Raw genomic sequence first — 27,736 nt, 5'->3', positions numbered from 1 at the left:
GGCGCGGCCTCAGCGGCCCCGCCCCGCTCCACCAGGCCGGACCTGGCGGGCGCCCGGAGCCCGGAGCGGGCTTGAAAGCCGGCGAATCTGCGGCGAGAAGGTGCCCGCGCTGGAGCAGGAGCCGGGCAGGAGCTGGAGCGGCGACGCAGGTGGCATCGGGTGAGTGGTGGGGGCGCAGGGGTGTAGGAACTCGCGCCTCCCACACATCCCGGCACCAGAGGAAACTTTCCCGTCTGGCGAAGCTGGGGGTTGGGATGAGGAGGGGGGTTCCCCACGCCAGGGCGCAGGCGAAGTGTCTGAACAGGAAACCGATACGGAAACCCACGCACGCGAGCACTCAGACCCATGCACGCACTTGGGACGCACGAACACACGTGCACTCAGGAAAGGACGCGCCCCGTGGGTTGCTCTTGCAGTCCTTGGTGCAGCGTCGCGGGCCCGCGCGGGCCCCAGCGGACAGGGACCTCTGCTGTCGCGTAATTGACAATTGACGGGGGTGGGAGAAAAGGGCCGACCGGTCACGGAACGGGGTGGGCCGGGTGGGACACCTCACACGGCTCCTACTGCCCCGGGGCCTGCAGGTGAAGACTAAGACGTAAACAGGCACCGAGCACGTGATCACGTTACGGACGCGTGGGCTGTGCTTCCCCCCACCCCGCAACAGGGCGAGGACGTCCCTCCCCGGTCCAGGGCGAGTTTTCCGGGTCCCTTGCGGGGACTGTATTCCATTCTCCGCCTAGAGAGGTGATGAACCCTCCTCCAGAAACGGGAGCACAACGCCCCCTGGAGTCGGGGTAGCGCAGGAGAACGGGAGACGGACTGGGGTGGGGTTACCTGGGCTCCTGCCTGCCTTCTCGCCAACACATTCACGGTGCACTCATCCCTGAAGGTATGGGGGGGGGGGGGCAATATTCTTGACGGCAGAGAACAGCAACCTGCCCCCCTTTCCCCGTCCCATACCTCCAGCCTGGGTAGCAGCTGGCTGAACACCCGTCGGTTCTCTTCCTACTAAGACCCCTCCTTGCAGAACTGGGAGCTCCTCCCCCCAAGGTAGGAGCAGAAAGCCCACGCACGCAAGAGTGGGAGTCCCCCTCCCCCAAAGAATGCGGGAGCATAATCCTCCCCTCAGTACTGGAGTGGGCCTATACCCCTCAGGTAGGGGGAGGACGAGTCCTCCGCGAACATGAGGGAGGGGGCAGAGGCCACCAGCCTCCCTCCTTGCCCCACCCCCCACCCCTACGCACACGCGGAGCCCAGCTGCGGCTGGAACTTCTGGGCCTGCTGCCAGAAAGGGGAGGTGGCTCCGGGTGCCCCAGGAGGCTGGGATCTGGGCAAGACCAGAGGAGGGGGTCTCCCCTGGAGAGAGGGGCCCCCGTCTGTTCTTGTGAGGCTGAGGATCTGGGGTGAGCCCGAGGGTGGCTGGGCTATGTTTCCCTTTCCAGGGAAAAAGAAAGAAAAACAACCCTTTCCATAGAGCTAAAAATAGAGCTGAGCGTCGGCCAGGTCTGTGGCCTGGAAGGGGAGGGTGGGGGCAAGATGCTCCTTCCTGGGGCAGAGGAGCTCTGGCAGGCCTGGCCCTGGTGGTGGTGGTGGGTGGGGGCTTGGGGGCAGGAGGCTGTCCTTGCCCAGGGATGCTGGCGTCAGCTGACCTGCCCAGGTCATAGAGACCCCTACAGGAAAGTATGTGCGGAAGAATGTTTGAGACACGTGTGCGTGTAAGAAGTTGCGACTGAATAAGACCGTCAGTGTGTGAAAGATGCTTAGGAGAGGAAGTGCGTTTAAGATTGTGACTGGGTGCGAGGACTGCGAGTTGTGCAAGCCTGTGCACAAGTAGCTGTGTGACTCCGACCGAGTCTGTGGGAGTCGGCCTGGAAGATTATAGAAAGTCGGAACATGGCACCAGGAGATGAATGGGCTCTGATTTGTGGCTGTGTGAAACTGAAGGTGGGGAAGGTTGTGTTTGTTCTTTGCCAGAGGTTGAGAATATTGGTGACCCCGACAAGACCGTAGAAATTTGAGGCTGGTGTGGGTTTGGACCCGTGATTACCCCAGTGGTTGTTGAAGGGCCAGAGCTACCTCTGCGAGCAATGACCTCTCTCCTAGCTGCTAGGACCTAGCAGATGACTCTGAGGGAAGGCTGGAGAGGGTCCAGTGTGGTGGAGTCCGGTAGGGGCCACGCCGAGGTCCGGGGGCGGGATTACTGGCTGTGTTTTCCGAACCTGCCACCAGGTGGCGCCGCCCCCGCAAAGCCAAGTGTGCCGCCTCCTGGCCGCTGGGGGTGGGGCAGGCACCCACCGAGCCTCGGTCCCCGGCTCGCGCTGGGGCGCGGGGCCCCGGCCGCTGTAGAGAGTGGGCGGCAGCTGGCCCTCAGCCTCCCCCTCTGGCCTCTGAGGTCGGAGAGTGTGTCTGGGGCGGGGGTGCGAGGGGGACGCTTCGGCTGGAGGAGCGGAGGGGGCAGGGCGGCCGCGCGGCTCCGGGCCCTTTGTGCTTGAACAATGACCAGCTGCCGCTGGCCCCGCGGTCGGGGTTGAGGTAGAGGGTGAGCCGCCGCCGCCGGGTCTTAAGCCGATCGAGCCCTCAGATGCACCGCCGCCCGGCCCGGGGGAGAGGGAGCTCGGCTTTGCAGCCCCCGCGTGCGCCCGGACACGCGTGACGCGCGCGGTGCTAGCGCGTGGCCGCGCCCCGGGGGCGGGGACGCCCCTGGGACCCCTCCCCCGCGCTGCACCGCCCACTCCGGTCGGGCGGGGGTTGCCCCGCAGGGGGCGCCGCGGAGGCGGGGCGGGTTGGGCCCGGCGGCTGCGAGTGGCCGCGCGCGGGCTGAAGCCGGGCGGCTCGCCGGAGGAACGCGGGGGGCGGCCCGGGGCTGAGCATGGAGCAGAGCGGTGGAGGTGAGGGGGGCCGGGGCGGGGAGGCGATTTGGGGGCGCTCCAACTTCTGCGTGGCGGAGGGTCAGTGGGAAGGGGGCATTCCACAGCGGCCCCCACTTTATGGAAGCGGAGGCGGGGGGGGGGGGCTCTGGAGGGTGGAATGGGGGCTCCCGGCTTCCTGTTGCAGAATGGGAACTCGTGATCCCAGGCGCGTTCCCACTTGACTGCTCCTGGGGATGTGGTGCGGGGAGACTTTCCCCAACTCTCCACCCCAGAACGGACCTGTGGGCCTTCAGACTCTGGCTAGACCTCCCTAGGGCTGTGGCCGAACGCTGCCCTCGCCTCCCCCCGGCCCACTCTGGTGGGCTGCTGTGCCAGAGGGGTCACCCCAGGAGTGCTGGGGAGAGTGGGGGTTCCCATTCCATAGCCGGAGAGACGCGTTTCTCAAAATGGAGCCTCTCCTTGCCCCTCCTTCTCTCGGAGGCTCCAAGAGCGGGAGCCTGGCTGGCTGGGCCTGGCTTTCCAGACGCCTGGCTCTGGCTCCAGCTCCGTGGGTGTCTGGTTCGCAGGGCCTTACTTTATGTCTCTTCTGGATTTAGGGGCCCCTGGCCCCGTGGGGTTCAGGGCCCTGGCCTCACTGAGTCAGTCTGTCTGTCTCCTTGTCTACCTGACACCCTGAGGCCTCTGAGTCTTTGTCTCTTGTCTTTTGGGTCCCTATCTCTGAGCCTCCTCCCCTCTGTTTTCACTTTCTCAGTGCTCACTGAAGTGGGGAAATGCAGGCAGAGGTGCCAGCCCCCTAAGAAGCCCCTTCCCCACTGTTGTCTCCTGCTCTGGAGCCGCCTGGGACAGGGCAGAGGAGGGGGTAGTCCATTCACTTTGCTCAGGGCGGGCACTTGTGGGGTAGACAGTGCTCACTCCCACCCCAGCTCCCAGCTCCTCCTGCCTCAGGCTGGACATCTTCCAGGGTCTCAGGGTCTTTGACTTGAGTAGGGAGGTGGGGGTGGACTTAATGGAACACAAGAAAGACGGGGAGCAGATCAGGCAAAGGAGCCAGATCATCTCTCTCCTCTCCCACATTCCAGCGAGTGACAAAAATCAAGCTCCCACCCACCCAGTTGGCCCTGCCTGCATGCCACCCAGGCCCCCACCCTCTCTCACACATGCTCCTATTCACACACACACTCCTTTGTGCACACTTACACACATTCACTTTCCTGTTCACACACTTGTGTGAAATAACGTGAGTTTACACATAAACTCAGGTTTATATGAGTGGACATCTGTCCAAACATATTCTCTCAGGTAGTCGCACGCATATGCCACAAATTCACTTATTATGTGTGCATTTGTGACTTTCATATACTTTCTAAGAGTGGCCCCCCTATTTATTACATACTTACTCTTGTAAAATACACCCATATGAATTCACACATATACTCATGTATATATGAATATATCTCCCTGCCCATATCTATTGACATACACTCATTCATGACGCTCTCACACACCTTTTCATAGTCACAGTGCTTGTTTTCGTGCTGTGCATCCAGTCCCACACACACAAATAAAAGCACACACTCCTGCTCCTACGCAGTTCTCTGTCCACCTCTTGGCCCCGGCTCTGCATGATGACTTCAGCAGATGCCTGAGTCCTGGTCTTCGTCCTCGCCTCAGGATGGAGGGAGTTCCGGGTGGAGACTTGCTGTCCCCTTCCAGGAAGGAGGAGGGCCTGGGAGGTGGAGCCCTCTTCCCTGGGCTCCGGGGAAGTGAGATCTTGAAGCAGCTGCCAGAGGTGGTGGTAGGGCTTCTACCCTCATCCCTTTGGGATCACACTGGGGACCACCTAAAGCTGGAAGGTTTCATAGAAGCTGGCCGCAGGCCTGTGTAGATTCCTGTAGGCCCAGCTGATTGGGTATGGTGAGGCTAGAAGTTGTCATGGCAACAAGCATGAACCTGCATGGAGTCAGGAGACCCCAGAGGGCACCTGTGGGCTCCCTAAGAGCTCTGAGTTTCTTGTTTGGCCAGCTTCACCCTTGCCGCCTCTGTGTCTGGGAGAAACTGAGGCCCAGCTGGGGGAGGCTGGGCACTGCCTGGCCTTGGCTCTTTGTTCCCTAATTACCATCTGAGTTGCTGACTTGGTCCCTGAGGTTACTGCTGCCCAAACTGCCCTCTAATGAGGCCACCTGTCCCAGGGGACTTGATCCGCCCAACCGCCTTCCTAACTTGAGTCCTGGCCTCTGTGGGGGATGCAGTTTGGGGCTGGGCCCTGCAGAACCACTAGGCCTCCCCTCCCCTCATCATCCCTGCTCAGTAGACTCAGTCCTCTGCCCTGGGCCGTGGTCTGGGGTGCAGGGAGAACCAAGGTTCATGCCAGTGCTCGGAGGGGGAACCTTGGGGGCATGAAGTAGCTAACATTATTGATATCAGGGGGCTGTTCAACCTGAGATCGGGGGTCAGGAGAGGCACTTGGAACCTTTCATAGGGAGGGGGCTCAAGGTGGAGGGACTCTGACACCGCTGCCCTGCTTGCAGGTTCCCCTGGAGGCCCCTGGCCAGGACAGAGGTTCTGCCGCCATGGCCATTGTGCAGACTCTGCCGGTGCCGCTGGAGCCCGCTCCTGAGGCCACCACGACCCCCCAAGCTCCAGCCATGGGCAGTGTGAGCAGCCTCATCTCAGGCCGGCCCTGCCCTGGGGGGCCAGCTCCTTCCCGCCACCACGGCCCCCCTGGGCCCACCTTCTTCCGCCAGCAGGATGGACTGCTGCGGGGTGGCTATGATGCACAGGAGCCACTGTGCCCAGCTGTGCCCCCCAGGAAGACCGTTCCTGGCACCACCTTCACCTACATTAACGAGGACTTCCGGACAGAGTCACCATCCACCCCCAGCAGTGACATCGAGGATGCCCGGGAGCAGCGGGCACGCAATGCCCACCTCCGTGGCCCCCCACCAAAACTCATTCCTGTCTCCGGAAAGCTGGAGAAGGTGAGGACCAGCCTTCCTTTAGGGCCTGGGTGGAATCAGGAGCCCCCTGGAGAAGCTGGAGGAATTTGGGGGTCTGTGTAAGAGTGTGGGCTCCAGATTCACCAGACCTGAGTGCTAATCCCAGCTCTGCCTCATTCTGGCTATATTACCTCAAGGAAGTCACTTAACTGTCCTGAGCCTGTTTCCATATATGTGACATGGAGGTGATAGGTCAGCTCTAATGAGTTTGTTGTGAAAATGAAATAATATATGTAAAGTGCTTAGCCTAGTGCCTGGCATACACTATGGACTCAATAAATGTTAGCTATTTGAAATTGCTGCTGTTATTCAACAGCAGTGTGTTTGACTTTGAGCAAACCTTTAACTCTTCTCAGCCTCCATTTTCTCACCTGTAATATGGGGATAGTGATCGTATTTTACTCGTGTGGCTTCTGTAATGACTAGAGACAAACCTTTTAAATTACTTGACATAAAGCTGGCACTCGGGGGGCTCTCAGTGGTAGCAATTATTAATGTATGGAGATGGGGGACCCCAGATGGGAAGACAGGAAGTGTGACAAGGGCTTTGAAAGATTGAGTAGCTCATCCCCAGTGTCTCATGGCACCTCATTTCAGAACATGGAGAAAATCCTGATCCGCCCAACAGCCTTCAAGCCAGTCCTGCCCAAACCTCGAGGGGCGCCGTCTCTCCCCAGCTTCCTGGGTCCTCGGGCCACCGGACTGTCTGGGAGCCAGGGCAGCCTAACACAGCTGTTTGGGGGCGCTGCCTCCTCCTCCTCTTCCTCCTCCTCCTCAGCTGCTGACAAACCTTTGGCACTGAGTGGCTGGGCCAGTGGCTGCCCATCAGGGACGCTGTCCGACTCCGGCCGAAACTCACTGTCCAGCCTACCCACTTACAGCACTGGGGGTGCCGAGCCCGCCACCAACTCCCCAGGCGGGCACCTGCCCTCCCATGGCCCTGGGCGGGGCGTGCTGCCAGGGCCAGCCCGAGGAGCCCCTACTGGGCCCTCCCACTCGGACAGCGGCCGATCTTCCTCCAGCAAGAGCACAGGCTCCCTGGGGGGCCGCATGGCTGGAGGCCTCTTGGGCAGCGGTCCCCGGGCCTCCCCTGACAGCAGCTCCTGTGGGGAGCGCTCCCCACCACCGCCCCCACCCCCTCCGCCCCCTTCGGACGAGGCCCTGCTGCACTGTGCCCTGGAAGGGAAGCTCCGTGACCGTGAAGCAGAGCTGCAGCAGCTGCGGGACAGTCTGGATGAGAGTGAGGTGACCATGTGCCAGGTGTCGTCCGTGGTGGTCATGGGGGTGGCGTGGCAGGACGTCCAGAGGTACTGGGAGTCCAAGGAGCATTTCCGTTGGTGTCAGGGTGGGGGCAAGTGGTGGGCAGTTGCACTTGTGACCCCATTCCCACCCAGTTGTCTGGCCGAACTGTAGAGTGGTGAGGATTCAAACCCAGCACTGCCATTTGCCTATAAGTACTAAGCCTCAGTTTCCTCATCTATGAATGGGGATATTTTTATTTTCAGAGTTATGAGTAAGGCAAAGGCTGTAAAGTGTTTAGAATAATGCCCGGCACTTAGGAAGTGCTACTTAAGTGCTTGCTCTTATTGCTGTTTCTGTTACCATAAAAGTACTTGTCACTCTGGTCATATTATTACCATTGTTCAGTGTAATCTAGCCGCCTAAAGCCCCAGTAGGCCACCAGAGCAGTCAGTGATTGGGGGCAGCAAGGGCTCGAAGTTTGGGGGAGCTGCCAGGACCCAGGCGTGCCTTCTCGCCCACAGGTGTATGAGGATCGGCAGCGGCACTGGCAGCGGGAGCGCGAGGCCCTGCGCGAGGACGGGGCGGCCCAGGCGCAGCGGGCCCAGCGAGCTCAGCAGCTGCTGCAGCTGCAGGTGTTCCAGCTGCAGCAGGAGAAGCGGCAGCTGCAGGATGACTTTGCACAGCTGCTGCAGGAACGGGAACAGCTAGAGCGGCGCTGCGCTACCTTCGAGCGAGAGCAGCGGGAGCTCGGGCCCCGGCTCGAGGAGACCAAGTGGGAGGTGGGTCAGACCAGGAGGGAAAGGAGCAGGGTCCTGCAGGAACAACCCCTAGAAAGGGGCCCAGGAACACCCCAGGAGCCTGCCACCCCTAGAGGGCCTCCCCTTCCTCACCTCTGTGAGATGAGGATCCCCCTCTGACCTCCCTTTCTGGGAGGGGGCCTCCTTGTGTCTCCATGTTTGGCCTCCTCATTAGCCTGGTCTGGTGCCCATAGCCAGTGGCATTCCCACCCACTGCCTTCCAGCCAATAACAAGAATGTAGTGCTTGCTATGCACCAGGCACTATTCAAAGCATGTTACATAGACTATGTATCATCTAATCTTCATTAACAGCCCTAAGAGGTGGGTCCTGTAAATATTCCTATTTTAGAGAAGCAGAAACTGAGGCCCAGAAAGTCTGGAGCCCAAAATTATACCCAGTCTGTGGCAGAGTTGAGATTTGAATCAATCTGACTCCTTTGTGTATGCTTTTAACCAAAGTGGTTTAAAGTCACTACTTTGAAGGAAAAAAACCTGGGTCTGTATCCACTTTAGCCGCTGACTAACTGTATGACCTTGAACATGTCACTAGGCTTGCCTCAGTGTCTTCATCTGTAAAATGGGTATAAGGATCAAACCTCCTCTCCAGAATGTCCAGCATGCTGTCAGGGCCTGACCCCCTGGGAGAACCCTTCTCACCATCCTTCCTGCCTGCCTCCCACCACCAGGTGTGCCAGAAGTCGGGCGAGATCTCCCTGCTGAAGCAACAACTGAAGGAGTCTCAGGCAGAGCTGGTGCAGAAGGGCAGTGAGCTGGTGGCCCTGCGGGTGGCCCTGCGGGAGGCACGGGCAGCCCTGCGGGTCAGTGAGGGCTGGGTGAGGGGTCTCCAGGAGGCAGCCCGAGCACGAGAGCTGGAGCTGGAGGCCTGTTCCCAGGAGCTGCAGCGGCACCGCCAGGAGGCTGAGCGGCTTCGGGAGAAAGCTGGGCAGTTGGACACCGAGGCGGCTGGGCTCCGGGAACCCCCTGTGCCACCTGCCACTGCTGACCCGTTCCTCCTGGCAGAGAGTGATGAGGCCAAGGCACAGCGTGTGGCAGCCGGGGTTGGGGGCAGCCTGCGGGCCCAGGTGGAGCGGCTGCGGGCCGAACTACAGCAGGAGCGGCGGCGAGGTGAGGAGCAGAGGGACAGCTTCGAGGGGGAACGGCTGGCCTGGCAGGCGGAGAAGGAGCAGGTGATCCGCTATCAGAAGCAGCTGCAGCACAACTACATCCAGATGTACAGGCGGAACCGGCAGCTGGAGCAGGAGCTGCAGCAGCTCAGTCTGGAGCTGGAGGCCCGGGAGCTCGCCGACCTGGGCCTGGCGGAGCCAGCCCCCTGCATCTGCCTGGAGGAGATCACTGCCACTGAAATCTAGGGCCCTTGGGGTCCCAGCTCTGCAGGGAGCTCTGCTGAAAGGGAACAGCTGCCTCAGGTCCACTGAGGGCCCCAGAGCCACTTGTCCCCTGGGATCCAGGCCTCTGGGCCTCTGCCAAGACCCCAGGGCTGCCCTATGACTTGGATGAGCAAGATCAGACCCCTTGGAGGTCCCTGTGTTCACTATCACCCAGAGGCTCCTGCTCACTCCACCTGTTTCACTCCCCACCTGTTGCCAGTGCCACTCTGCCAACCCCATTCACCCCAAATGCTCACCAGCTCAACCAGCCAGGGGGCTGGGGAGAGGAAGGAGCTCCCTCGTCTCCATACTCCAAAGCCAGAGAGAGCCAGACAGCGCCAGCTGCTCCAGATGTGCCTGCCCTACCCTGCCCATGGGGGACAGGGCTGGGACTGGGGTCTGGTCCCCAGCTTCCAGCTCTGCAGCCTCTCAACTGTGGTGAGGGGGCTATAGTCAGACCAAAGGAAGAACTCAGAAATGTCTTGTTTATTTGTGTTTGTGACCAAGTTGCCCCTCCCTACACCCTGGTGTATGGCCTCGTTTTCACTTGTATATTTTTCACACTGTAAATTTCTTGTACAAACCCAAAGAAAAAAATTAAAAATTTTTTTGATTTTTAAAAAAAAGGTGAGTGTGTTGGATAAAGATTATGGGGACTTGTTTGACCCTCCCCCAACCCCTCTTTTATTTGCTGGCTATTCCCCTTCCCCTCATGGAGGTCTTTGGGGGAGAAAGGGAGATGGGGAAAGGACAAATCCAGTAGAAAGTCTACGGCTTGTGGACCACAACAGGAAATGGTCTCTCTGAGTTTGAGAAATGAGAAAAGGCTTCCATCCTGTTCCTGGCATAGAACACTGCTTGGGGCTGGGAGGTGGCTGCAGTGACTGCTTGAGGGCTATCTCGGAGAGGCCATGTCCCCCAGCGCTTGGGAGAATCAAAGGGGCATCGTGAGAAAGTACCCTCTGATCCCAAGTTCCAGACCTTGGGCTTCTCGACCTTCCTGTCTCGGGAGGTTAGGCGCAGCGAGTAGGTGACACAGGCTGCCCAGTAGCACCTTGTCCTTGACACCAAGTTTGTCTGGAAAGGGCAGAGCCTTCGGGGAGGGAAGAAAGCAGGGACATCTGAGCCACCGCGTGGAGCTCTGGGAGTAGGCAAGGCAAGCAGGACTGGGAGGTTCCCGAGTCAGAAGGTCAGTAGGCGAGGTCTGGGAGAGCAGGAGGATTCCAGGGTCAGTGGGAGGATCTGAGGTCAGTGGGAAGAGTCATGGGATCAGTGGGGAGAGCCGGGTTAGAATCTGGAGTCTGGAAGGTTGTAGAGGGGATTGGGCTGGGGGTGTGGCGTCAGTGGCAGAGGTCTGGATATTGTTGGGAAGGGCCCTGTGAAGTTCTGGCAGCCAACGGGCGTACCATCCAGGGGTCAGCGGGCAGGGGAATGGTCCGGAGGAAGGAGCCGATCGCTGGGTGCTGATGAGTCAGAGGACAAGGGTGGCGGGTCAGGCCAGGGGACCCTGACCACGAGCTCCATGGGCTCCCGAGCCTTGTTTCGATACGCCCGGCGGATGGTATCCACTGCGCGCTGGTGGGTCACCTGCTCCAGACTCTCTCCATCCACTGCCACCAGCTCGAAGCCAGCCTAGGATGGGAGTGGGAGACCACAGCCCTGCCCGTCAGGTCACCCCCTACTCCAGCATCCAACCTCCACCTCCGCCAGCGAGGACGCTCTCCTGCGTGGAGGGGATGGACAATGGCACTTTTGTGCCTGGAGCTGTTGGGGGCTGGGTGGGGCACAGACAATGGCCCTTTGTCCCTTGGGGCAAGGGGTGGAACAGGGTGGGCCGCCCTCAGGCCCAGGCTGGCATGAGGGGACAGATTTTTTTCCTTGGCCAGCTCATCCTGACCCCTCTCCTCCCACGACCTGGTCTGAACATGCCTGGCTGGCAGATGCGCATGACCCAGCCTGCCCCGGCCAGAGGCCAGAATCAGCTCCGGGCTGAGGGAGGGGGCCGGGTTGGCTTCACCCACCTGCAGGGCCCCACTGAGGAAGGCGGCTCCCCCAGGGAAAATCTTTTCTATCTTCACCATGGGCTGCACCTTGGACTCGATACCCCCCGAGATGCTGATGCCTAGAGAGAGTGACAAACACAGGATAAGAGTGTGCCGTCCCCTACAACCCAGAGCTCCCAGGATAGGCCCAGGACCCCATCCCCAAATCCGGGGCCCCCAACTTTCCCCAAACTCCAATTCTGTTACTATTCAATCCTCAACTCCCAAATCCTCTAGATCTCAAAGCCCCCAAATCTATAGATTCCCCCAACTACACCCGAATACCCAGATTCTTTTCCTAGGCCCAGGCCCCTAGTCACATCCCCAAACCAAACCCACCAACCTTACCCAAACCCAAGAGCCCCTGCCAGCCCAGTCCCACCCGGACTCACCCAACGACTGTTTCATCTTGGACAGCGTGACTGTCCTCAGCTCCCCGCTGGGGGCCTTCGTGGCTGCCTGCTCAGCTGTCCTGCCAGGTCCATTCTCGCTGGACCCTTGACTGCCTCTCGCCTTGGCTACCTGCCCATCTAGAGATCGTGGCAGAGGGGGCCTGGCCTTCCGAGGCTTGTGGTAGCGCCCGTTGGCCATGCTGGGGGTGAGGATAGGCGCTGGGGACGGGGACCGCCTGCGTCCAGGGGACTTGCCTCGGCCCCGGCTGCGGCTGCGGCTGCGGCTGCGGCTCTGGGCCGGGCCCTGGCTCTGACTCTGGCTCTGACTCTGGCTCTGGCGAGGGCCTTCTCGGGTCAGGGGCTCTGTCAGCAGCCAGTTAGGTCTGGGGGGCCGGGGAGCAACGGGGGGTGGCTGGGGAGGGGGTGTGCAGGTGCTTCGGCGTGGGGCGAAGGCATCTACTGGCACGTCTTGGAGAGGGGGGATCCCTTTATGAGGGTGGCAGGAGGCAGAGGTACCCAGGGAGACCTGGAGGTCCCCCAGCCGCTCCCTCAGCCCCCCATCATCTTCCTCCTCAGAGAAGCCATTCGCAGGCAGCAGGTAGAAGCCTCCACGGCTGTCTGGGGAAGATGGCCAAGGTCAGGCTGCCCCCTCATCAGCCCAGACCACCTCGCCAGACCCCAGTCCGTGCCTTTCTAAGGCCTAGGAGACGAGGCCTGGGTTTGCTCAGGCCCTACGGCAGCACTGCCCATGTTCCATTGTAAGAGCACTTTAATACTTTCTATTGTAATAGTTACAGGGTTTTTAATGTGTCTAAGAAAAAATATGACACATACCAAACTAGTAATTTCTGGGAGGTTATTGCACAGAATGATCTAAAAAGTGAGTGGGTTTAAAACCAATTATTAGGTAAACCATAGTGGTGAGCGGATGTGGCAGAAACAGTTCTGGTGGATGAGGGCTTTCCTTCAGGAGCCCCACACACCTCTGAAACCACAACACCCACAGCCCCTAGGGCGGGGATGAAAGAAGGCCTGTCCTCCTTCCCTGGTCCCCCTGGGTGTGCCCCGCCCCCGGCCCTGGGACTCTGACTGACCAGGCACAGGGGTGATGAGGTGACGCTTGGGTGGTGTGTCTTGCCGGGCTGGTCGCAGGGCAGGAGGCCGTACTGGTTGGAGAGAAGAGGTCAGCGGCAGGGATGGGCTGACAGGCTCCCCGATGGACACAGCTGGAAGGGCTCTGCCCCCTTTCCATTGGGATATGCCACCTCCCTCCCCACCTGGGGTTCAGGATCCACAAGTCCTGCCCCCCAGCTGCTGACCTGCCCGGCTCTTGAGGGCCTCAAACGCCTCCAGCTCCACAGGCATCACCATGCTGTCGAAGCGGCCCAGGTCCGTGGGGGCCACCACACTCCTGGGAGAGGGAGAGACAGGGGTGGGCAAGGGTCCAGTTCTGAAGGTGCCGGGGGTGGGGGCTTCGGCCCTGGGATGGTTGGGGGAGGTATCAGGGGTCCCCTGCTGGGAGCCGGTCCACCCTTGCTGCTTGACACAGTCGCTGCAGGGAAGAAACATCTGCACAGCTTATGTTTCAAGGGACCTGGCGTATATGACATAGGTTTGCTCCCCCTCTTAAGCGCTATGTGTTTTAACCAGGACGACCTCCCCAAGAAAGGTTGTTTCCCCAGGCTAGGGGTTAACAGGACTAAGGAAGAGAATAAATCAGTAAATCCCCCTAGTGTTACAGAAATACCATGTACTACTTATGAAGAACTTGGACTAAGACTGTTGGCAATAAATTTGGGACTTGTTGGGCCCACATCCCCAGGGGTCTGCCCACTAGGGAAAGCACCAAAGCCTATACCCCTGGAGACCCACTGACACAGGGCAGTCCCAGGGAAGGCAAGCAGCGAGGCTGGGAGGACATAACCTTTACTGGGTAGGATAAACTCCTTCAGTCACTTCCTTGTAGCCTATCAGTAGAACAGTGACCTTGGAATAGCCCTTGTAATGGAACACAGAGATGAACCTAGACAAGATTAAAATCAACAGAACTAAATAGAGACAGGATTTTTGGCTAAGGTCAGATACGAAACAAGGAATTGTAGAACGTGACCCAAAACATACCATGATGTAATTATAGAGGCATGCTTATGGGATCAAATAGTATAAATATAGATGTAATAGGACAATAAAGAGAGAACCTCGCTATGATGATCACCTGAACACTGCCCCCGTGTCATTCATTCTTCGCCGACTCCGTCCACACCTTTGGGAACCCCTGGACCTGCTGGGGCTGGACCCCAACAGTCCCCCTCCTGCCCGAATTCCTTCCTACAACCCCCCCCACCTGATGTCCCGCAGCAGCAGCAGCTTTGCGGGCTTGTCCAGGATGGCCAGCAGGGGCCTCACCAGGTCCTCCACGCCGCCCTCGTGCACGTACTGCGGAGACAGGCACCCAAGTCAGAGAGGGGACTTCCCCAGCTGGGCCAGGGGCGATGCCTGGGCATGTCTTGGGGGGCCCCCCATGTTAGGAAGGGCTCTCCCCATCCCCGGGCTGTCCACAGGATGTCTTATCTTGGTGACTAGGTGAAAGCCTGCAACAACAATAACAGACGTGTAACAGCGATGACAGCTATGAGGCAGGCACTCTTCCAAGCCTTTTACACATGTCTCTCATTTAGCCACCACCCACCCTGAGAGATGACATTATTGATTCCTGGTTTGCAGGTGAAGAAACTGAGGCTCAGAGAAAAGGGCTTTGCCAGCGCCGCACAAATGAGGAAGTACGAAGAGGGACTGAAACCCGAGACGTCTGGCTCCAGCGGCCTACGCTGTGCGGGAAAAGGATGTGCAGTGAGTGGACTCTCCTCCCCACCCCCTCCTTCCAAGCAGAAGGAAGGAATTGGAGCCAAACACTAGGCTGTGGGCTTGGCTGGCCCATCATTTGTCTGCACACAGAGCTACAAATTAGCCTTTGTCCAGGGCTGGAATAAGGACCTTGGGGACGGGGTGGCCCTACCGAAAGCCTCTCCAGTCAGTACTCAGGATGGAGGAGGCCCTTGGGCCTGGCACTGCCCGGATGTCACCGACCACACCCACCGACGCAGACAAACTGGCAAACTGAACACTGGCAGCCACCCTAACGGACACATACCGCTCCCTGGTGGTGAAAGGGAGACACGCACTGACTCAGGGACACAAACACAGAGCATCCTGTATGGGCATAGACACAGAGAAACAGCATGCCCTGGTGGTCAGAGCGAGACATTCATACATATCTGGAAATAAATAAAAGATAAACAATGTGTGTGGCTCTAAACCACACACAAAGTTATAGGGACTCACGCATACACATATGGACAATATACCCCCAGATAGTCACAGACGTGCACAAGCTTCAAGTTCACACACCTGCATTCAGCACCCACTACGCGCCAGGCTGTGTACCGGAGGGTGGCAGTTGGTGCCCAATAATAAAAATCCTGCTCCAGATCTTCAGGAACTCAGTGTAGTCAAATCGAGGGGCAGAATGAGCCACATGCCCCAGTGAACTACAAACCACTCACAGAGGGAGTCTCGGAGGAGGGTGGGAAGATCAGAGTGGGCTTCATGGAAGCAGTGGCACTTACACCGACTCTTAAGGATAAATTCAGGGATCACATGAGTGTCGGGAGAAAAGTGCTCCCAGGACGCTGTGGACTAAGGGGTAGATAGAAGTTTAACCTGATCGCGAGTTACATAAAGGGCCTCCACGTAGGCCACGCAGGTTGTGACCACAGTGTGAGTAGTGCCTCTGGAGCTGTGCCATTCATAACCTGTACCAGGCCGTGTGGGGACCAGGGTGATGTGGTGGCTATGGGAAAGCTGGGCTTAGTGGGTTGGGGAGTTAAATCCGGTGAGAACAAGGAACTTGCACTCCATTCTGTCAAAGAGGTTACTAGGGGCTTGGGGCGTGTAAGTGATCAGAGAGGTGGTTTACAATGCCTGGCCTAGAGGCTGTGAGGAGGTGGCTAAGAGGGGGAGAGAGAAGGGGTTCAGGGACACACATCAGAATCACTAGGGGAGCTTTACTCAACTCTCAGGCCACCCCAGAGGGTCCCATCTCTTGGTGTGGGTAGGGCTTGGGTCAGGTTTGGGTAGTATTCGGAGCTCCCCAGGTGCTGTGGGGACACAGTGAGAGGCATCCTAGTTGGGGTGGGGAGAGAGAAGCCAGGGATTAGGAAAAAGGAGCGAATAAAGCAGCGGTTCTCAACCTATGGGTCGCAACCCCATTGGGGGTCGAACGACCCTTTCCCAGGGGGCCGCCTAAGACCATCGGAAAACACATATATGATTACATATTTTTTTGTGATTAATCACTATGCTTTAATTATGTTCAATTTGTAACAATGAAAATACATCCTGCATATCAGATATTTACATTACGATTCATAACAGTAGCAAAATTACAGTTATGAAGTAGCAACGAAAATAATTTTATGGTTGGGGGTCACCACAACATGAGGAACTGTATTAAAGGGTCGCGGCATTAGGAAGGTTGAGAACCACTGGAATAAAGGAACAGAGGACCACCTAGTGGCCACAGCCCAGAACTGCATGCTTACAGATGCTGGTTCAATAGCCAGCCCCCCTTAGCACTGAGAGATGAGCATGACATTTGAGTTTAGCCAAGGCCATTAGCTGTCCCCAACATGCACCCGACCACAGGGGGCCCTGCTGTAAACCAGGCCTTGGTCAGCGGGTGCATGAATCACCACGCCTCAGTCTCCAGGTGACACATGCCTTAGCTAAGCACATGCACACTCACACAGATACAATCGTACAGCTAAGTCAACACACAGCCAGGTACTCCACAGACAGACAAATGCACACATCACCCAGACATACAACACAGCCCCACCCTGGCCCAGGTGATGGTGTGTGTGGGGGGGGGATCCACAACAATTTCCTGAAACTCCTCAGACAGCCCTTGGACACGGGCTCGAGTTCCCAGACTCATCACAGGGAACCCATCACAGAAACCTGAAGGTTCTTGAGGCAGCGGGAAACCTAGATCCTGGGGAGGGCCTTCCAATCCTCCCAGAGGGGTGACATGCGCCTTCTGTAGCCTCACCAACATTCAGGCTACAAAGATCCCTCGCCTCTAACCTCTATACCACTCTGGACCCTCTGGTCTGTTTGAGGTGGAAGGAAACAGAGAACAGCAGTGCAGGTGTTGAGAGGTTTGGGCTGTGAGGTGGGGGAAGGGACACGGGATTACTTACCTGTGCCGGTCCTGGTGGCTGACCCAGGAGCAGAAGGAGGCATGGGAATGGGCTGGGGTTTAGAGAAGAACAGAGGCAGGTGACTGCAGGGACTCCTGTACCCCAATTCATCACCTGCCTGACTCCTCTCCCCAGATTGAATATCACCTCCTCAGAGAGGCCCTCCAAGGCCACATCTAATGTGTGCTCTTGGCTTCCTTTATCATGTCATTTTCCTTCACAGCACTTCACATGAGTTGTCACTATGGGTGTTCCAGTGTCCAGCTCCCCTTTCTGGTTGTGAGCTCAGTATGTGTGCCGGTGTGTGCATGTGACAGGCAGGGGTGACTTCTGCTTCTAATGACCACTGGCCTCACAGTGTTGAGCCCAGATACTGGTCAGCAGGCAGTAGCCTGAATGAATGAGGGCCTGGGTGACTGAGTGGCCATGTGCTGGGGCTGAGGGCCCGCTGGAGGCTCACCCGGGAGCAGTGGCGGGTGACGGCCAGCACCTCATCGTCAGTCAGCAGCCGCCGGGCCAGGTCCTGAATAAGGGGCCGACGGCTCTCCCAGGCCTGCACCTGCTCATCCACATTGGGCAGCTGGCTGGAGGGGCTCCCGGACCTGGCAGAGAGCAGGGCCCGGCCCCTCTCCCGGTCTGCAGGGCAGGAGCAAAGGGATATGATGAAGGAGGCTGGAGCCAACAGGAGAGGAGGTAGGGGCTTCCCTAAATGGGGGTCAAACCCCAGGACATTCTGAGAGGCCCAGGTGCCCCTGATGGAGTCCCAGCCATGCTCCCCAACACAGTCTCCCATGGTGATCTGCCCGCCAATGGAGCTCTACCCCAGGCCCCTCTGCCCCCTAACACAGGCCCCTCTACCAGTCTGTTCCTTAATGGAGTCCTGGCCCAGCAGCCCTTGGATTCCCTGAACATACATTGTCCTACTAGTCTGGTTCCCATTGGAGTTCTCACAGGCTTCCTCATATCCCCCAAATCAGTATTTGGGAATCCCAACTCAAACTCCAGGTTCCTACAAATGTACCGCAGTATCTGTCTGCAACCCTATCTTTCCGAGTCCAGTTCTTTTAGCTGCCCCCAACATGCACCCCACCCCATCAGCAGCTCTGCTGTAAATCTCTTTGGTAAAGAGATGCATGAATTACCACGTCTCAGCCTCCAGGTGACAAACTTCTGCACAGGTCCCGCTCCCCCTGCTAAGAAGAAAAAGGCTCAGCAGCAGGCCCTGTCCCCAATCTGAAAATGGGGGTTGGGGGGTTCAGGACTGCATGTATCACTGGTTGGTATGGAGAGTTCAGGCTGAAGACGGTGGGATGGGGAGGCCATGAGGGTCTTGAAGGCCACGCTCAGGCCAAGAACTTTGTTTACAGGCGGTGGTGAGTCCGTGAAGGTTTTGGATCAAGAGAGGGTACAGTCTGAGCTCTGCTTATAGAGATTCATTTGGAAGCAAATGGATGGAGGCAAGAACCCTAGGGACAAAGTTTGGGGGCGCACTTACCTTCAGGGGACAAAGAGAAAAGGGACAGCCTTGGAAGGAGAGAGGAGAGTGGCCTGAGAGGTGGGAGGATCAGGAGAGAGCAGGGCCCTGGGGGCTGTGGAGAGAGAGATGAGTTGAGGAAGGGGGGCTGGCCTGTCCTTATTTGAAGGGATTGTCTCTCCCATGGGACTGTCAGGGACCCCCTTGGGGGGGAGGCGCGGCCAGGGCCCAGCTCCTCATCCTCTAGTGGTTTTTGCCTGACCAACATCCACTCTCCCCTCTGGAACACACTTTGATTTCACCCAGGGACCCCCCACTCTCAGTGCATATTCCCCAGGGGAGCTGAGAAAGCGTCTCTCTCCCACATCACAGTGATGTGTGTGTGTGTGTGTGGGGGGGGGGGGGGGGGTGTGGTCCCAGCTGGGCCAGTGAGAGCCTGAGGCTTCCGTGGAGACTCTGAGAAGCTCTCTTTCCTTTGTGTTGCTAAGTGGCCATCTTAGCTCAAGTGGCCAAAGCCCTCACGACAATAAGCCAATCCAGGGGGAGGGAACCAAAGACGAGGGGCAGATGTCCGAGGAGACTGTTCTATCTTTAGGTCCAGCTTAAATCAGTAGTTGAGCCAAGAGGTGCTTTTAAAAGCTACTTTGAGTAGAGTTTCTGTCACAGGCAACCTCAACAGTCAAGCCATCCACTCTTGGTCCAGTCTCCGAACCTCACGTGGGAGATGAGAGGCCCTCCGTGAGGACTCTGAGGAGGCCCCTGACATGAGTGAAGCCTGCCTCGGCTCTTCCACGGGGGGCCCTGATCTAGAAACGGCCGTGCTCAGGGATGGTTCTAGAAGTGGGTAGGGCCTGTGGAGTTCTGGCCAGGGGAGGTGATGCCAAATATTCTAGGAAAAGAGTGCCCCGCCCTCCCCTCAGAACCAAGCTCCTCCTCTTGCTCCTGTGCTGTGACTCTATCAGTTTTCCCTTCTGTAAAATGGGCAGACGAGGTCATGTAAGAATGACCACTACATTCTCTGGGCACCGGTGTGGCAGATAATGTCCTAAGTGATGAACATACACTAGCTCACTTATTCCTCACTATTCCTGAAGATATAGGTATTATTACTTCAATTTCACTCCCGAGGAAGCTGGGGCTCACAGGGTGCAGTGGAGACTCACGGCGAGTGAGAGGCAGCGTGGGGCTGGGTGCCAGTGTGGACCTTTCCTCCCCGTCTGACCAGCCCAGCACTTACCTTTCTCCATGTCCAGGCGAGGACGGGGCTTGGCCGGGCTCCCTCTCTCCAGTGTCCAGGCCTCTCTGCGCCCGTCCCCCAGCCGCCCCTGCCGCCCTCCCTTGAAGAAGAGGTTCATCAGGGTCTTGGAGCGTTGCAGGGCCCCCTTCTCCCCAGAGGACCCCGACTTCTCCTTCTTCCGCTGCTTCTTCTCTTCTGCAGACACGAGGGAGCACCCGGGAGGCTGGAGGGGCGGGCAGAAGGGAAGGACCAGGGGCCGGGGTGTGGGGAGGGGCAGAGAGAAGGGAGAGTAGGGGGACAGACAGGGTCTGCAGCCATGTGGGGAGGTGGGGATGGGGGCAGGGAGGTTGGGAGGGCCAGGGGCCCTCCTCCAATTTTTCACCCCTACTTTACCCACAGCTACAGCTATGTGAGGAAGCCATGAGGACTGGAGTGTGTGTGTGTGTGTGTACAGGTCTGGGCACTCCAGGCTGGAGGGCTTGTTAGGGCTCTATTGGGGCTCAGAGGGACTGGAGCTGGAGCTGGGTCTGGGTCTGAGTGTATTCTGGGGCTAAGGCTGGGTCAAGGCTTGGGGCAAAGGGGGGTTTGGGGCCCAGGATGGGGTCTAAGGGAGGTCTTGGAACGGGGGCTTTAAAGAGAGCAGCAGCCACCCATCCCCCACGTACCCCACAAGGTCAGGTGGCTCTGGGAGCGTGTAATGGGGGGCCGGGGTCGGCTGAGGGCCAGCAGCAGAGCAGTCTTGGGGGACTCAGAGAGAGCAGAGTCAACGCGGCGGGCGGCGGAGGGTCCGTCGGAGCGGATGGCTGTGTCCCTGAGGATGACTGTGGGCCGCACGCTGCACCAGGTCTCCACGCGGCCGCCCACATCGGGGTCCGTCTGCATGGCTGTGTCTGCTCGCCCCCAGCCTGGGCCTCGGCTGCTGGGCTCCTCCGGCCCCAGGCAGACATCCATGCGGTCAGAGGGCAGGGAGCTGGAGCCCTCAGCCGAGCTGTAGGGGGCGCTGGAGGCGTATGAGGAGACGCTGGAGCTGCTCTCAGAGGCCTGGGACAGCTGCTGAAGCACCCCGTTGCTCACTGTGGGCATAGGGGGAAGGCAGGGGCATTTCGGGGGACCAGCAGGTTGCTTCAGGGCCCTGCCAGGCTTGCAGACTACCCCTGGGCTTGGGGGGGGGGGGGGTTGGGGAGGATCCGGTAGCAACCAAGGTTGGAAGCTCAGGATCTGGGCTCCCGGCTGCTCAGCATCCTGCCAGTAGGATGAGACCTTGAGGAAGTCAGTTCTCCTCCGCCCACCCCCTTGGGACTCCAGATCCTAGGAGAGCCTGAAACAGGACCTGCACCTTCTCAGAGGAGGGCCCCAAACAGCGCTGGGCAGTGTGAAAATCCCAGTAAGATCCTGGTCCCCCTGCCCATTTAGTCCTCAGATATTCCGGCCCCACCCTCGGGCCCTGCCCTTTCCCTTCAGCCTTGGAGGCCTGAGCCACTTACGTCGGTCCAGCCAACAGTACTCAGAAACCATCTCCTTGTAGGCAGGGTACCGGCCAGTCTCCTGGGGCGGGCATGGTGGGCAGAGGAGGGCATCGAGACGGGGTCAGAAGGGAGAGAAACAACGAGGAGTGATGGCACAGGAGTAAACTTTTCAACCCTCTTACTCTCCATCATGCTCTAGCCACACAAGCCACTTTGTTTCTGCGCATGCCAACTTTCTCCACACTCCAGGGCCTTCGCACGTGCTGTTCCTTCTGATTGGATTCTCTTCCTTCAGCTCATCAGGTGGCCAGCTCCTTCCCCCTTTTCAGGTATTACCTCCTCAGAGAGGCCCACTCTGACATCCCCCGACTAAAAGTGTCTTCCTAAATCACCTCCGCCCCTCTCTCTGTTAATTTCCTATAGCATTTGTCACATCTGCATGTCTCTAGTTTATTTATCTGTCTCTGCCAATAACAAAGACCTTGTCTGTTCGTTGTTGTAGTTTCAGGACCTTGCATACTGGCCATCCTATAGTAGGTACTAAAAAATATTGAATGAATGAATGGATGAATGAATGAATGAATGAGGGGCTGAGTGGGAGTAAGGAGGAGCGGTTTTGAGAGGAAGGAAAGGAAGAGTGGAATGCGGGAGGGGTGGGGAATAAAGGCAGTGGGGGCGGGGAATGGTGGAGGAGGCGCGGGATGGTGAAATGGGTGAAAGGCTTGGAGAAGGGAGAAGGGTGGAGCAGGGGCCAGGATGAGGCACTAGGCAGAGTGAGGCATCACATCCTCCAGGAGCCAGAGTGAGAAGGACCTGATCCTCAGGCAAGTGTGAGACCCACATGAATAATGGATCCAGCCACGTCCCCTGAAACCCAATCTCTGTACAGCCCAGCCCTTCTGCCCTGAACCCTGAGGAAGCCCACCACCTAGTCCTACCCAAAGCCATAGCCACCGCCCCACCTTTCTGAGCGGGACATTTCTTTTTCCTTTTACTCCTAGGCCTCCCCAACTCATACAAAGGGGCACTGCCCTAGACACCTGGGGAGCGGGCCTGGAACAGGCCCTGCTACTGACCACCCGGGGAATTGCCTGGGGCTCCTCAGTTACTTTGCCTTTCTGAGCCTTCTTTCTTCTGCAAAATAAGGACAATGCCTGCCCTACCTCTCATGTGGCTGTGAAAAAGTCCAGTTGCAGAGCAATGGGCATAATTAAGAACTAGGGTGCTCTAGGAAGTCTTCCCTACTGTCTGGCCTCTCCCTGACTCCCACAGTTCTGCCCACCTTGATGGTCAACATGATGTGCGTTTGGCCCTTCAGCACCTCCACGGCCTGGCTGTGGCTGATGTCATCGAACCTGACACCGTTGGCCGCCAGGACCTGGTCTCCCACCTTGATACCGTTCTCCTCGGCCAGCCCACCATGATCCACTCTAGGGGCAGACAGGCAGCAGTCTGGTAAGCCCCCAGGCCTGCCCTCCCTCACCCCAGTCCAGACCCTCTTCACTTGGATACAGGGATGCCCCAGTCAAACTCCTTGACCCTCCTCCTGGTGACCCGCCCCCCCTCAGCTGATCCCACCCCTGACCTAAGCCCTCATTTGAACTTGTAGTTGGCCAGGCCTCCCTTGCTAACCCATCCCCAGGTCCCAGCCCAGGTCAAACCCCTACCCTACCCATTTCATTCCCTGCCCACTCCTCACTTGGACACGTAGATGCCCAGGCCAAACTCCTTGCCCCCTCGGATGTTGAAGCCCAGGCAGAAGTCATCGGAGGTCGTGTAGAGGTGGACGATGCGCCGCACCCCGTCCTCTGAGCTGCTCTCTGACGGCGTGGAGCTGCACTTCTCCACCACCAGCCGCCGATTCACCACGTCCACCCTGGGGCAGCAGCAAGGAGCCCTCAGCCTGGGCCCCCATCTGCCACCATCTGCCCCCCCACCTCCCAGCAGCCCCCATAACTGCAGGGGAAAAGTGGGGCTGCCTTTGGGGGACTTCCCAGGTCTAAGATCTTCAGTGGGACAAGGATTAATCAAATCTGAGAAATCATCCTAATTTTCTCGAATCCTCATAGGCCCAGGAGGAAGAGGCACTGTTATTATCTTAAACTCAGCAGCAGCAGCAGCAGCCAGGGGGCAGGGCCGCTGGGGTCTGGGATAGCAGAGCTGCAGGAGGAAGTGGAGGAGCGGGAGAGACAAGACCTTTTCTCATTTCAGGGTCAGGCCTTAGGGTTTCCGTGACCCATCCCCACGGGGTGGGAGAAGCAGGAGCCACACCAGCCAGGCCTGTGCAGAGCCCTTGCCCTCAGCCTCTCCTGCCCTGGCTTTGGGTAGGGGTCCAGGGGCAGGCAGGGCAGGCCTTCTCACCACGTGGTCTTCTCCTTGGAGAATTTGATGCCGGGCACCCGGCCCATGCGCCTCACCATCATGTGCAGGCGGCTGCTGCCCGTCAGGACCTTCACGGCACTGCCCATGGTGGTGCTCTCCAGGCTCAGCCCGTTCACCTCCGTGATCTTGTCCCCCACACACAGGCCAGCCCGCTCTGCGCCGGGGAGAGGGGCGGCTGGTGTGGGCCATTTGGGAGAAGGCTGAGCCCCCATCAGACCAGGCTCCCTGGGGTGAAACTTCTTCCCTGAGATGTGGGATCCCTAGGTGGGTTCTGTGTGTCCCCTATTAGACTAGGGACCTGTCCAGTAGCCCACTCCGCCCTGAGAGGGGGCTCCATCTCCCCATTAGATCAGGCCCTCCAAAGCCCAGGATTCTTCCTCCCACCCCTGACAATAAGGTGGGGTCACATACAGCCCCAGGACTTCACCCCCGTGGACCCAGCTCACCTGCACTGCTCCCCTCCTCCACCTTGCTGACGAAGATGCCCAGGCCATGCTCAGAGCCGCCGCGCACGCTGAAACCCAGCCTCCCTGCTGGACTCTTCTCCACCCGGACCGCATGGATGATGTCGCTCTCATCACTGTTGGCTATGGGGATGGGAACACAGGCATGACTCCCATGCCTATTCTGAGCACAGTGGACCCCTGGGTTCCCCAACTTGGGGCCTGCAAAAGCTGGGTTGCTGGTCACAGGCATCCAGGGACCTACATGAGGAGGGCAGCCAATTTCTGAGTTTCCTCTGGGTGACTTTTGAGACTGTGAGCTAGGGAGGGGATGGGAGTAGACAGGCCAGGACTCCATGTGGGAAGACACTGTTCTCATAATATAGATGTGTGTGTGTGTGTGTGTGTATGTGTGTGTGTGTGTGTGTGTGTGTGTGTATTTGATGCTTAGTAAGCTTCCCATGCCCACAGGCCTGGGATAGGCCAAATGCCTAAAACTATTAGTATTCTGAGGGTCACAGAGATAGAAAAGAGGTTTAAGAATCCATTCTATGGAGCACAGCTGAGGAGTCTGGGCCCTTTAGCTTGCAGTGGAAATGAGCATGTCAGCTCCATCTTTAAATAGTTGAAGATCTATCCTGTGAAGGCATTAGATGTTTTTGACTGTGCAACCCAGAGAACAGAACAAAACCCACATAATGGAATTATATGGAGGCCCATTGAGCAAGGGAAAACTTTCCAATACTTCCAGCTGTCAGCATGGAATGAGTTTTCCAGGAGGGAGAGCGAGTTCCTCATTTTTGGAGGCATACATGCGGACACTTGGCTATGGGGATGGGGACACAGGCAACATTTTTGGAGGGATGCGGACACTTGGTACATCCCTGTCTAGGATGCTGTGGAAGGATCCCTGAGGTGCCTTTTGTCTCTTACACTCTGTGATTCTGGAAGTAAGAGCTCTAAGAGCTACCTGACTCTCTGAAGAGAGAAACCCAAAACAGCACCATGTGCAGCATGTGCCCAGAGCCCAGAGTGGGCCTCTGCATCATTGTTGGGGATGTCAGAGGAGGAGGGTCCCCAGGGGCTGGACTGCCAGGGAAGAATTCTTGGAGGACTTAGATGGGTGGAATTAAGGGAAGACATTGATGAGGGATGGAGTGAGCAAAGGCTCAGAGGTGCGTCCTTGAGAAGGCCTTTTTGTTGGAGACTGAAGGGGTGAGAAGGTGAAATTTCTTCTTGGGGTTTACTCCAGAACTCTAAATCAATATCCCTCTCTCTCTCTCTCTCTCCTCTCTCTCTCTCTCTCTCCTCCTCTCTCTCTCTCTCTCTCTCTCTCTCTCTCTCTCTCTCTCTCTCTCACACACACACACACACACCTGTTTCATCTAAGAGAAACGAGAGCAGCTCAGGGAGAAATCCCCAAGGGCAGCCTGTGGGCAGGGATGGTGCAGTACAGAGATGTGGGGATCCTGGGACTTCCAGGGCAGTGTCCCCCACCCCCATGTCTTGTAGCTCCTCTGGGGACTTCTGCCCCATGACCAGAATGACAGTGGTGACCCTCAGCAGTGCCCTGCTGCTCACTCTGGGGTGAGGCTGAGTGTGTGGATGATGGGTGTGCTGGACCACTGGTGGAGGAAAGCCTGATTCCTGAGTTACATACCCCAGAGGCCCGGGTAGAGGAACAGGGATGCCTAGACGGGCCAGGGGGAGGATCAGGGTCTGAAAAGTTCAGTCTGGGATTCAGCCAGGGCACTCTGCTGGCTGAGGGACAGGAGGGGAGCTGGAGATAGTTGTCTGGTCCTATCTGCAGAAAGCCCAGGCCCAGAGAGCCCCACTTCCCTGCTGTCATTCAAGGTCCTGCTTTGCTCATCTGCTCTTTGTTGTCTCACACCTGTCACTGCAGCCAGGCTGTCTCTTCAGTGCCCGCCCCATCATGCTTCGTGCTTTCTATGTCCATCCTTTGTCTGTGATACCCCCACCCCCTCACCAGCTGTTCCCGTTGCCGTCTCTAAGCCCTGCTACACTGTAAGTTTCTGAAAGTGAAGACTGAGCCTTCTTTCTCTCTAGGCTCCCTGCAGAACCTAACCAGGGCTGGTACAGAACTGGTGTGCAATGAGGTGGCATTAAGCATCTACATAAGCTTAGGTCTCCCCTCCTTCAGGGCCCAGCCCTGGGGCTCCTTCCCTTACCCCCACCTTCCTTTTCTCCCCACTCTCCTAAACATTTGCTACTCTATGTTTCCTTCCTTTTGCATGTGGAGCCTTTCATTCCGTCTGCCAGCTGGGCCCTGGTTCCTCCCAGCTCAACACAGAACTGGACACGCAAGAGGCTGGTGGATGGAGGATGTCCTCCGTCCTGCACATGACCCAAAGGCATACGCAAATGGGTTTGGACAAAGGTAGCATCTATGAAAAAATAGAAACAAAAACAAAAGCAGCAGAGGAGCAAAGCGGGACCGTGAATGACAGCAGGGAAGTGAGGGCTCCCTGGGCCTGGGCTTCCTATAGACAGGACTAGATATCTCCAGCTCCTCTCTGTCCCTCGGCCAGCGCCCTGGCTAAATCCTAGAGTGGACTTTCCAGACTCTGCCCAGCTCATTTGGGGCTAGCGTAACACACACACACACACACACACACACACACACATTCCCACACTTTCCCGGTGGCTATGCCCTATTTCCCACCTCTGCCCTCTCTGCAATCCTGGAGTCCTAGAGGACTGGCCTGAAGGAGCAAAGAAAGTAAATGAGGAAGAGTGTATGGGTTCCCAGAAGCCCCCCCCACTCCATCTGTGGGGCTCCCATCTCTTGAGTTCCCCCACCCATATTGGCTCTGCCTCCTTCTACTTAGCGCCATATGTCCTCTCCCCCCACCCTCTGCTCGGGCCTCTGCTGGGCCCCACCCCCACCTTCGATGGGGGAGTTGATGAGGATGACACGGCCCATGGGAGATGAGGCTCGGATTCCGCGGGAGGGCCCATTCAGCAGCCGCTGTTGCTTCCTCAGCAGGTATCGCGTTGCGGAGCCTGTGTCGCTGCCCAGGTGGCCTCGGGAGGAGAGGGAGCTCAGAGAGCCAGAGCTTAGGTCTCCAAGGCCCAGTGGGTCGAAACCCACCGAGAAACCGTGCGCCATGGCGGCTAGACTACAGGTCCAGAAGGAACCTGCTAGCCCTCGGGAGGAGGGCTCTGCGTGCTCCAGGCTCCATGAGCCTTCTGGGCAGGACTGGGTTCCCAGTGAACCGGAGCCCTCACCTCCGCTGACTCTCTGGAGTGTGCACTAGGCCTGCGCAGGGAGAGGGCGGGATTGGAGGAAGGGTGTGAGGGCTGCCCCCCAGAATTTCCACCCCTCCCCCTGGTTTGAGCAACCTGCCCTCCCATGCCTTAGGCCAGAGAACTGCCCAGTCCAGGCACCACCATGGACTTTTGGAGCTATTCACACCAGGCGGATGGGAACCTCTCCTTCACCCCTCATTCCTGCTCTCAGCTGAGTCATCTACTCAGTCTCTATCCTCATAGGAGGTTGAGAGTGGAGGAGATGGGGTTGTGGCAGGCCCTGGGGCTTTAAGCGTGTGAGAGAAATTGGGGCTAGGCCAGTTTGTTGCACACCTCTCTTGTATATGGGAGTAGGGGGTCAGCCAGTATTTGATGCTCAGGCCTCAAGGGCTGGGCTTCAGGACCTGGGACAGCTGCAGCCAAAGACCAGAGATGTCCTGGCCCAGAGACCCCAGGCCCAGAGTGCTGTCCCCTC

At 58.0% G+C, this 27,736-nt stretch overlaps 2 protein-coding genes across 8 annotated transcripts; one reads left to right on the top strand and one right to left on the bottom strand.

The window, feature by feature from the left end:
* The first annotated feature begins 14 nt into the window (after positions 1 to 14).
* On the top strand, positions 15 to 9,920 carry LZTS2 (leucine zipper tumor suppressor 2). 4 transcript variants are annotated; one of them, XM_070432476.1, is made up of 5 exons: positions 15 to 159; positions 5,399 to 5,848; positions 6,464 to 7,111; positions 7,630 to 7,887; positions 8,593 to 9,920. In XM_070432476.1, the coding sequence occupies exons 2-5, from the start codon at positions 5,441 to 5,443 to the stop codon at positions 9,274 to 9,276; spliced, it is 1,998 nt and encodes a 665-aa protein (XP_070288577.1). In that variant the 5' UTR covers positions 15 to 159; positions 5,399 to 5,440; the 3' UTR covers positions 9,277 to 9,920. The 4 variants fall into 4 exon arrangements, with proteins under 4 accessions (XP_070288577.1, XP_070288578.1, XP_070288576.1 ...); XM_070432477.1 differs by lacking the exon at positions 15 to 159 and adding an exon at positions 731 to 889; XM_070432475.1 differs by lacking the exon at positions 15 to 159 and adding an exon at positions 2,788 to 2,888.
* PDZD7 (PDZ domain containing 7) lies at positions 9,766 to 27,121 on the bottom strand. Of its 4 annotated transcripts, XM_070432482.1 has the most exons (17): positions 26,899 to 27,121; positions 23,995 to 24,135; positions 23,528 to 23,702; positions 22,866 to 23,042; positions 22,449 to 22,596; positions 21,185 to 21,245; positions 20,366 to 20,773; positions 19,701 to 19,895; positions 18,132 to 18,182; positions 17,450 to 17,625; positions 14,073 to 14,164; positions 13,048 to 13,139; positions 12,823 to 12,894; positions 11,729 to 12,346; positions 11,316 to 11,416; positions 10,801 to 10,926; positions 9,766 to 10,498 (listed from the first exon to the last, which is right to left on the bottom strand). In XM_070432482.1, the coding sequence occupies exons 1-17, from the start codon at positions 27,119 to 27,121 to the stop codon at positions 10,229 to 10,231; spliced, it is 3,126 nt and encodes a 1,041-aa protein (XP_070288583.1). In that variant the 3' UTR covers positions 9,766 to 10,228. The 4 variants fall into 4 exon arrangements, 3 of the variants coding, with proteins under 3 accessions (XP_070288583.1, XP_070288580.1, XP_070288582.1); XR_011473551.1 differs by lacking the exons at positions 9,766 to 10,498; positions 10,801 to 10,926; positions 11,316 to 11,416; ... (2 more) ...; positions 13,048 to 13,139; positions 14,073 to 14,164 and adding an exon at positions 18,485 to 18,578 and having other exon boundaries at positions 17,592 to 17,625; XM_070432479.1 differs by lacking the exons at positions 9,766 to 10,498; positions 10,801 to 10,926; positions 11,316 to 11,416; ... (4 more) ...; positions 17,450 to 17,625; positions 18,132 to 18,182 and adding an exon at positions 18,376 to 18,578.
* Between the last annotated feature and the right edge of the window lie 615 nt (positions 27,122 to 27,736).

Source organism: Myotis yumanensis, unplaced genomic scaffold, assembly GCF_028538775.1.
Source record: "Myotis yumanensis isolate MYYU_CA2020_CCGP unplaced genomic scaffold, mMyoYum1.0.hap1 SCAF_13, whole genome shotgun sequence".
NCBI lineage: Eukaryota > Metazoa > Chordata > Mammalia > Chiroptera > Vespertilionidae > Myotis > Myotis yumanensis.
This window is presented reverse-complemented; position numbering and strand designations above follow the sequence as displayed.

What these genes read in the sequence shown, in the direction of transcription:
- LZTS2 (XM_070432476.1), top strand. Translation starts at nt 5,441, where the DNA reads ATGGCCATTGTGCAGACTCTGCCGGTGCCGCTGGAGCCCGCTCCTGAG. An exon ending in TCTCCGGAAAGCTGGAGAAG is followed by an intron (nt 5,849 to 6,463) that starts GTGAGGACCAGC and finishes ACCTCATTTCAG; the next exon opens with AACATGGAGAAAATCCTGAT. An exon ending in TCGAGGAGACCAAGTGGGAG is followed by an intron (nt 7,888 to 8,592) that starts GTGGGTCAGACC and finishes TCCCACCACCAG; the next exon opens with GTGTGCCAGAAGTCGGGCGA.
- PDZD7 (XM_070432482.1), bottom strand. Translation starts at nt 27,121, where the DNA reads ATGGCGCACGGTTTCTCGGTGGGTTTCGACCCACTGGGCCTTGGAGAC. An exon ending in GGAGGAGGGGAGCAGTGCAG is followed by an intron (nt 23,703 to 23,994) that starts GTGAGCTGGGTC and finishes TCCCCGGCGCAG; the next exon opens with AGCGGGCTGGCCTGTGTGTG. An exon ending in TCGCCTGGACATGGAGAAAG is followed by an intron (nt 18,183 to 19,700) that starts GTAAGTGCTGGG and finishes TTTTCTTCTTAG; the next exon opens with CAGGGGGAGCGGGACCTGTG.